Below are 9,745 nucleotides of genomic sequence, written 5' to 3'. Positions count from 1 at the left end.
TATATTATTGTTAGTAATTTCTTATCTTATTTCTTATTTTAGTTTTATATTTTTAGTGTAGTTTTATATTTCTTCTTTTTTCTTACAACACTAAATTTATCTTTTAATAATATGCTAATATTTTTATAATAAAATATTATATATTAAAATGAAATTTTGTACATATATGAAACTTTGTTAATAATTTAATTTTTCTATTAAAATATTAGATTTAATCATTTTTAGTTTATATTTATATATTAAGTTATATTACTTTTTACTTCAAAGAATTTTAATGTTAATTATTTCTTATCATTACATAATAATATTTTGATTTTAAAATTTAATAATAATAATAAAATATCAAAATTAATAATTTTATATTCATAATTACAAATTATAAAATATAATCATATTTTATAAGCATTAGTGAAAACTGTAAACATTAATCATAAAACTACAGGTTCGTAAGTTAACAACATGTTCATAATTACAAACTATAAGTTCATTACAAGTATACTAGAAGTTCATAAAAAATATACAGATTCACAAGTTAAAAATAAAAAGTTCACAATTTATAAACTATAAGTTCATCACTTATACACCTAAGATTCATATAATATAGTTTAGAAATTCATATTTTGAAAACACATATTCATATCTTAATTGATGAATTTACAGTTTAGAATTGATAAATCTACACTTTATATTTGATGAACCTATAAGTAATACTTAATGATCTTGTTGTTAATAACTATATTTAGCAGTAATTTTTAATGAATCTACACTTATTACTAATGAACTTACAATTTATATTTAATAAAAGTACAATTTATGTCTAATGAATTTAATAAATATGTGTGATAGTGAAAATTCAATGTCATATAAAAATAAATATGATATTTTATAAAAAATATATAACTATTCTTGAAGTCATTAAGAAAATACTAAAAATGTTAGAAATTGTAAATAAAAATTACATTAAAAATCTTAAATCGTAAAACTACAGGTTTGTAAGTTAACAACAGGTTCATAAATTATAAACTATAAGTTCATTACAAGTATACTTGAAGTTCATATATAATATCCTAGAAGTTCATAAAAATATACAGATTCATAGGTTAAAAACAAAAAAAGATTCATAATTTATAAACTATGAGTTCATCATACATACACATGAGATTCATAGATTATAGTTTAAAAATTCATAATTTGAAAAACAAATTCATATTTTAACTTATGAATCTACACCTTATATTTGATGAACCTATAAGCAATACTTAATGATCTTGTTATTTATAACTATATTTAATAATAAATCTTCAATAAACCTACATTGTACTACCAACAAACCTACAATTCATGTCTAATGAACCTAATAAATATGCGTAATAGTAAAAATTCAATGTTATATAAAAAATAAATATAATATTTTATAAAAGAAATAGAGCTATCCTTGAAGTCATTAAAAAAACTACTAAAAAAATATTAGAATTTGTAAATAAGAATTACATTAAAAGTCTTACACAAATAAAATTTTAATTCTTTAATATTTTTATTAATATTTATTATACTAAAATTATTATTATCAAAATCAACTACTAATAAAATTACTAATTTTTAAATAATAAAATAATCAATATTTAATGAAAATAAAATTAATTTTGAAATTTAATACTTAATAAAATTATTAAATATCAAATATAAAATTATATTTCATTAGGACTCCTTGCTAAACTAAAATTCTTAGTGGAATTAGGATTCATTGTTGAAGTAGGATTCCTTGAGCAAGTAAAATTTGCATCATTAGGATTCCTTGTGCTATATGGGTTCTCATCATTGTGAAATTTATAAAATTAATTAGTTTGGGACATGATTTTTTTTTTTTTTGTGCAAAAGACTAAGAAAGTAAACAAAAGAAAAAACACATTTAATACATATGCTCCTCTTAAAACAAAAAGTACTATAAATTTAACCATCAACCACACATGTTAAATAACTGAGGTGCACATTGCTCCATGTATATGGTTCTATGATATAATTTACTCATGACGAGTATAAAATGATGACTACCTCATGTTGTTGTGTAATTCATAGCCTATTAGGCCTCCTATAAATTAAAAAAAAAAGTTAAATGAAAAGCGCGGAATCAAAAAAAAAAAAAAAAGGACTTTGTGTTATAGGGTTAAGATATATATATAAGATTTGGGCATAAAGGCAATGCCACTATTACAATACTCATTTAGGCATAAGGTTTTTAATTTTTCTCTTTCCACACTAGTACCTGGTTAGTTATAACTTATTATATACTAATTAAGATTTTAATAATAATTAATTTTTTATTAATTTGATATAATTAGAGGAGTAGCGCATTAAGAATTTTTTACCTCATAAAAATTTAATTAAATTTTATAATATAAAATTATTTATAAGTAGAATAAATTTATAATAATGAGTCAAGTTTATTTTATCTAACTTTAAAATACTTATTTTGTTAAATTGTTATAGAATATATTTGTTTATTATTTATTATTTTTGTTGTAATTCTTACTAATAGTACTACAACTTTGTTTAAATATTGTAGTAGTTATTATTATTATTATTGTTATTATTATTATTATTATTATTATTATTATTATTATTATTATTATATTAAATATATATTTATGATATTAAATTTAAGAATAAAATTAATTTAAAAAGTCGAGCTCAAGTCAATAAACGCGCTCATAAATGAGCCTGCTCACGAGCTTATAAACGAATCAGTTCATGAGCTTTTCAGACTGGCTAGATTGCAAACCAATAAACTACTAGACTTGCAAGTTAATGACTCAAACTCTTTCAAGCTCGAGCTCGAGCTTGGCTCGATTAAATTAACAAACGGTCTCGAACGAGCTTCTATCAATCTGAGCTCTAAGTAGCTCACGAGACGTTTGATTCGCTTATAGCATAAACAAAACCAAATATGAAGGGTTTCATAATATAGTTTATGAATTAGAAGGATTGACTCATGTATTTGAGTATACCTCAAGAGGGCCATAGTAATTTATCAAAAAAAAAGATTTATTTCACAAAAGAACTCAATCGCCAAAAAAGAACTTGGGAGGAAAAACATAAACTTATTGTACATTTCAAGCACACCTGTTTTCCACCATGCAACAACGAATTCATTTGCTTTGTTGTACATCTTCTAATTCAAGCTTATATAAGGATGTAGAAATAATTATAGTTGGACTCACAAAATATTGTTTGACTACATTGTGTGAAATAAAAAGGACCAAGAATAAGTACCAAAAAGAGCATCAATAATGTAAGCTCAATTATTGTGAATGAGATCTCTATATTATATTGGTGAATTGTGATTTACTTTGTTATGTTGTGGAAATAAAACAGCATTCTTGGCGCAGTGTTGATTGTGTGTGGATTATACATGGTGCTTTAGAGTCAAAGCAAGGACATAAAGGAAAAGACTAAACTAATGCCAATAAATGGTTCTCCTGAATCAAGATTAGCAGGGTTTGTTACTAGTGGGGATAAGCCAAAATATATATGGTGCTTCTGCAAATGAAGACTCATTGCCAAAGAAGAAGCATAGCCAAAAGAAGTCAGAAGAAGACATAGCTTATTCAGAATAGCACTTTCATTATTCATTTACATTAGGCTGCCTTATATAGAAGCAGATTAAATAGAGAAATTGGACTTCTGCTCAACACATTTCATTTCTGTTAGACAAATCTCCCCAAGTTAAGGAGATACACATAGGCAACTAGCAGATCAAAACACCAGGATTTCATATTTCCAACAAAGCAAAAAAAACATCTAGCAGTCTCCAAAGAAGACTCGACTAGCTTCTAGTAGAGAGCCAACATTAGACAATGTTTCCACTCGTAAAGAGATTAGTAAAGGAGCATTAGCATGGCCAAAATAGATCAGACGAAGAGGAGAAATTTACTCAGTCTCTTTCATTTGACCATATGGTCAAGATCGATCAGAAGACTTGAAATAAATGAAAATTACAGTTGGAGAAACAGAACCCATAAGAAAAGAAACTGGTACTTTATGTTCTGCAGGCCAATCTGTTTGCAGTCCTCATAACAGCTGCTGCAGAAAAACAAATGAACAGATGTAGTTAGATTCGATTAATTAATATTCACAAATGTTTAGTTTTTGGTATTTGAAGTTTACCTGGTTAGTAATTTTCTTTACTGGTTCTATGTTTCTTAAGGAAAGAAAACTCCAAATTTAAATGTACTGTACTTCTGGGAGAGCTCTTGGTGACCAATTACAAAGTGTACGAGAAGGCTGAAAGGCTGTCATCATCTAAGTTTCATTGTTGAATGATAGGAGTGAAGGAGATGTATATACAAGCCTTCATGTTGGAACTGGCAAACCATAGGCATTAGGCAAGAAGCAGAAAATCAGTTCCATTGTGTAAAAATAAGTTCTATTAAAGCAACCGCATACTAAGGTGCAAAGTCATTTCTCTGTCTTGATCAGCATGGATAAAGATTTTACCTCGGGCAAGCTCATTATATCAAATAGTCATTATTGCCATTGTCTTGCAAGAACTAAACTGACATTCAGTAGACAGCTTATGGGCAGATATTCCATTGATTTATTTAGGTTCTGCAATTATTCACCAAAAAGAAAATATCTCTTTAGTTGCAGAAGAGAGTGCGTAGCATTACAACAGTGATAAGATAATAGCTATACTTACAATTCTAGTAGCTTACGAGCAAGAACAAATGAAGGTCAATAGCTACATATATAAGTTCTTCAAGTGGTATCCTGCCACACTGAGAATAGACAATGAAATTAAATTTAGTAGTACCCAATCAAAATATTAATAAACAACTATTTTAAGGATGTTCTACCTGTGAAATCTTTGACATGAGAAAATTCAGGTATATGAGTTTATCAGCTCTCCTTTTGTTTCTAATGAAATTCTACATCATCAACAAATATGGTAGGAATATCAGCAATTATGGACCAATCTTTTCCATGCTTCTTTTGGATTTTAGCTTTCAGAGGAGGACACTCCTTGATACTTAGAAAAGACAAGGAGGAAGGCAGTTCCTCTGGCAAGTGACGGACCCTTCTGCAGCAATTAATTTCCAGCTTCTCGAGAGAGGTGAGTTGTTGAAGGCCCTTTTTGTCCAGAGACTTGAGATCCGGCAGCCTGCTGATGCGAAGTTGAATAAGACTCTTCGGAAGCAGCCCCTCCTTAGGAAATGAATCAATATCTTTACATCCACCCTCAATTTCGAAATGAACTAGAGCATGGAGCCCATTTAACTTCCATTCTATCTTGGGAGTGATATTGTCACAAGATGTGATGCAAAGTAAATTTAAGCTCTCAGGCAAGCCGTCTGTTGGAAGTGATTTAAGTTCTTGACATTTGCTTATAAATAACGACTGAAGAGATTTTAGGCCGTGCATATAGCTGGGCAGAGACTGGAGTTTACTGCAATTAGAAATGATAACTGATGTCAGGTGCGGGGCAGAAAATCCCTCCTCTGGGAAAGATCTCAGATTAGGACAATCCCTGATTTCCAAGGATTCAAGCGCCTCCAAATTCTTATGAGCCAGTCCCTTATCAATTGAGAGGGAGTTGAGATTCATGCAGTCCCAAAGACAGAGAATCGCAAGCTTTGGGAATAAGTTTAAGGGGAAGGACTCAAGAGATTCACAACTGCTTCCTATGCGCAAATGCTCCAAGTCTGCACATTGACGCATCATTTCTGCAGTTGAAGGAAACTTCAATTTCGTGCAGTTTTGTATATGCAGTGTCTTCAAGGAAGTAGAGCGAGCGCCTTTACAAAAAGAGATGAAAGAAAAACCACAATCAATGGCATACAAATGAAGAATAGAAGGGTTTATGCTAAGAATTGTAAGAGGCAAGGACTCCAAATTATCGCATCCTTCAATTCTGAGGCTGTGAAAGTCAGTTGACAATTTCCCCACTTGTGCTATGTCTGAAACTGTCAAGATCCCAGAGGAAGAGTACTGGTACTGCATTTCATCCTGGCAGAAGACTGGTTCAGCCTCGTCATCACTTTCATGAGTAATGCCTGTGGTTCTGGTCTTCTGCGGAGAAGACTCTGCATCAACATCATGTGAAGTGCTGGGCAAGGTGGTCTGAGAGGCAACTGCCTGCGGGAGGATTGAAATTTTAATATCATGTGAAGTGCCCGTCAAGGTGGTCTTAGAAGCTTCAGGATCATTTGAAGTGCTGGCTAACGTGAGCTTAGAAGCATCTTCTTGCGGGAGCGCCAAAGTTTCAATAGCAAATGGTGAGCCCTCCAACTCCAAGTAATGAGAATTTTTTGAACTTCGAGGGAAAGAGTCAATTGCCTTGGCTTGATTCTCAACTTCATGTGCAGTTATTGTGGTTCTACTCATGTCCAGAGCAGATTGTGAGGCAACATTATGTATGGCACTATCCAAATCTGTCTGAGAAGCAACTTCTTGTGAGAGGCTTGGTATCTCAGTCATATGTGGCAAATTCCCCATTGCTGCAACATCAGAAGATTTTGAACTCCAGGAGCAAGAGTTGCATTCACCAGCTTGTTCTGTAATCTCTATGATTCTTGTCTTTTTCGGTGAGGATCCTGGAGTAATATCTTTCATACTGCTACCCAAGGCAGTCTGATGAGAAGATTCATGTTTGAGGCTTGAAATCTCATATGCATCTGAGGTGACTGGCAAGGCATCTTCATCTTCACATTTTGGCTTTACCTTCTTGCAATCTATCAAGATAATGCATCGAGCTGAAGTCACCGGAAGATGCAGTGACTGAACAAGTTTCCAACATCCAGACATCACCAGTTTTTTTAGAGAAGGAAGGCGCTTGGGTAGATCACCCTTCAGATGAGGACAGTTGTTTATATGAAGCTCTTGAAGAGAAGAGAATCCTCCATCTTCAGTTTCTAGAGTTTTCCATTCCTCCCACTTCAACATCCTGTCAAACTTCAGAATCTTCAAAGACTGAAATGGCTTTCTTAGAGAAGAATTCATCTCATAGATCTCTGGGCCCATTCTTGTGATTCTATCAAGCCCTTCGATTTCAAAGACTTCAAGAGATGGCAGCCGTCCTATTGGTGGCAAAAGCAAGCAATTTCTGCAGTTTCTTAGACACAGAAACTCTTTTTTTGAAAACGAAGAGAACCCCAACCAATATGGAAATCTTTTCCCACTATAAGATTCAATGACAAGTCTTTTCACCTCTGTTGAAGGCACCAAGCTTTCAAGTACATTTTCATCCCGTTCTGGATCTTCGCTCTCACCGCTCCATTTCAACACTAGCTCATCAATGTACCTCAATCCTTTCAATTTGAAATCAAGCACATTTTCATCAGAACGCAAGTTCTCCAACTTGGAAATGGATAGCGCTCCACGAAGATCAGAGAGCCCTGATAACTCCTCAATTTTAGAGCCCCCTTTGCTCAAAACAAAGTTAGATAGGGTTCGCAGATTCGTTAAACTACTCATTCTTAAGGGCATCTTTTGCACACCACTTTCACTGATGAGAAGATGAAGCAAATTAACAAGCTTCCACATGTCTTCTGGCAATTTACTGAGAAACTGACAGTGGGATAAATCCAAGGTTTGCAAATTGAACAGGGAAGTTACTGATTGAGGCAAACTCTTTAGTGCGGTGTCAGACAGGTCTAGGTAACGTAGGTGTTTTAACTTGCCTATTGACTCGGGCATTTCAGTAATACCATAGAATGGTAAGGACAACACTCGCAAGCGAGGGCACTTCACCAGCAAATCATGCAACACACCATTGCTTAGGTGATGCAATTTGCGATCTGAAGACGAATTAATTGAAAGTAAAGTCCTCAAGCGCTCGGATTTCAGAAGAACACCCTTGAAATCTTCATTGGATGAGTCATGCTTGCCTGTACTGTATGACACATGGCGAACCCTTTCGGGCAGACACAAGTTGTACGTGCTATCATCTTTAAATACGAAATAAACAGCATTGGATACAGACAGTGCTAAATCACTAACAAGATCATGCATCACAAAACATGATTTATTGGTGAATGAGCGTTGGAAAAATGACATCCGAAGTAGATCAAGGAAATAGTTGTCACCTGCATCTTCTTCTGTTTTACCCTTAGCCTGTTGCAGGAAACCCTCTGCCACCCACATGCGGATAAGTTTTTCCTTTTCAAACTCATAATCCATCGGAAATAGTGAACAGTAGGAAAAGCATCGCTTCAGATTTTCAGGGAGGTGAGAATAGCTCAGACAGAGAGACTGAAGAAGGCCTGAAGCTTCAATTCCCATATTCCACACACTATCATTCAAGACGGCCTCCCATTCTTCAACAGCTGTCAACCTCAAGAGACCGCCAAGTGCTTTTGCGGCCAAAGGCAGGCCACTGCACTTTCTGGCAATTTCTTTACCAACAGCGACTAGATCTGGACGTGAACTTGGACTTTCATCTCCAAATGCATGCTTTGCGAACAAGGACCAGCAATCTTCGCTGCTTAACATGTGTAGATAATAAGAGGGCGCGGTGGACACAATTTCCGAGACTCTCTTCGAGCGTGTAGTTAAAATAATCCTACTTCCCTTTGCTCCAGCTTTTAAAGATTCTCGAAACCTGCTCCATTTCAGATCATCTTCGGACCAAACGTCATCCAAGACAATTAGAAATCTCTTCCCCACCAAGCAGTCTTCCAGTCTACCCTGAAGTAGACTTAAATCGTCGATCTCGGACATCTGCCCATCTACAGCAACAAGAATTGAATTCGTGATCCTGCAAATATCGAAGCCTTCACCAACATAAACCCAGGCTCTGGCGTCGAATTGAGAATCCACTCTTTCATCGTTGAATGCAAGCAGAGCAAGGGTAGTCTTACCCGATCCGCCCAGACCGACGATGGACACCACAGCTATCCCATCACTACTGTCCATATCATCTGATAGCAATATTTTAACAATTTTTTCTTTATCTTTGTCTCTTCCTACAATGAAATCATCTACATATGATTTTGTAGGATGGAATCTTTCAAATGTTTCACTTCTTCCAGCACCTCTAGTCCTCTCGCTATATTTCTCAAGATGAAGGGCATTTGCTTTACGTTCAAGTTCTTTTAATCTTTCAACAACCGATTTGATTTTTAGTTTCATCTGTCTACCCGATTTGATTTTTTTCATCTGTCTACCAATCCGGGCGGGAGTAGATTCTGTCAGAATCAATTTGTGCATCTGCTTCCAAGTTATAGGCTGCTGAGATTTAGCTGCAAACTCGCGTCGCACAGCATCAGTAGCAATCTCATCCACGATGTCGTCGACATCATAGACCGTATCTTCAACGTCCCAGAGCCACAGCTGAATTAATTTAGATATATTTTGTTTATCCTCTGCATCAACAAGTATTCGACTGATTGCAGATAAAGCTTTGGTTAACTCCTTAACAAGTTTAACATTAATACCAGCGTATTCCCACGAGTACTTGTGAACGCAGTCCAACAAGAGTTGAAGGAAAGCAGAGATTTGTGTTCCTCTTACAACAGCCGATTCCATGTTGATAGGTGAAGCAAATGAAGAAAAGGGTGAGGGTGAAACAGAAATGAGAAGGAGAAGAAGAAGTTGACGGTCAAAGAAAGATTCCTTGCACAATTTGCAACACACCTATTTAAAATGTAAAATCACGAATGCCTGTAACACTACCATTTAAAATGGGCCATTTTCTCTTTCAGGTATCAGTTTAATAGTTAAATGCCTAAAGTTCATCTATTAGATATTA

General features: G+C 34.0%; 1 protein-coding gene across 2 annotated transcripts; it reads right to left on the bottom strand.

Annotated features, from left to right (window-relative positions):
- Positions 1–3,601: 3,601 nt before the first annotated feature.
- Positions 3,602–9,669, bottom strand: LOC8282044 (putative disease resistance protein At3g14460). 2 transcript variants are annotated; one of them, XM_002527898.4, is made up of 5 exons: positions 4,854–9,669; positions 4,697–4,775; positions 4,495–4,605; positions 4,165–4,361; positions 3,602–4,080 (listed from the first exon to the last, which is right to left on the bottom strand). In XM_002527898.4, the coding sequence occupies exon 1, from the start codon at positions 9,520–9,522 to the stop codon at positions 4,915–4,917; it is 4,608 nt and encodes a 1,535-aa protein (XP_002527944.2). In that variant the 5' UTR covers positions 9,523–9,669; the 3' UTR covers positions 3,602–4,080; positions 4,165–4,361; positions 4,495–4,605; positions 4,697–4,775; positions 4,854–4,914. The 2 variants fall into 2 exon arrangements, with proteins under 2 accessions (XP_002527944.2, XP_015580122.2); XM_015724636.3 differs by having other exon boundaries at positions 3,602–4,077.
- Positions 9,670–9,745: the final 76 nt, after the last annotated feature.

This window comes from Ricinus communis, chromosome 6 (genome assembly GCF_019578655.1).
Source record: "Ricinus communis isolate WT05 ecotype wild-type chromosome 6, ASM1957865v1, whole genome shotgun sequence".
Classification (NCBI taxonomy): Eukaryota; Viridiplantae; Streptophyta; class Magnoliopsida; order Malpighiales; family Euphorbiaceae; genus Ricinus; species Ricinus communis.
The sequence above is the reverse complement of the archived record's forward strand: the minus strand, read 5'-3'. Positions and strand labels throughout refer to the sequence as shown.

Excerpts from the sequence above, each read along its gene's own strand:
- LOC8282044 (XM_002527898.4), bottom strand. The coding sequence starts at position 9,522 with ATGGAATCGGCTGTTGTAAGAGGAACACAAATCTCTGCTTTCCTTCAA.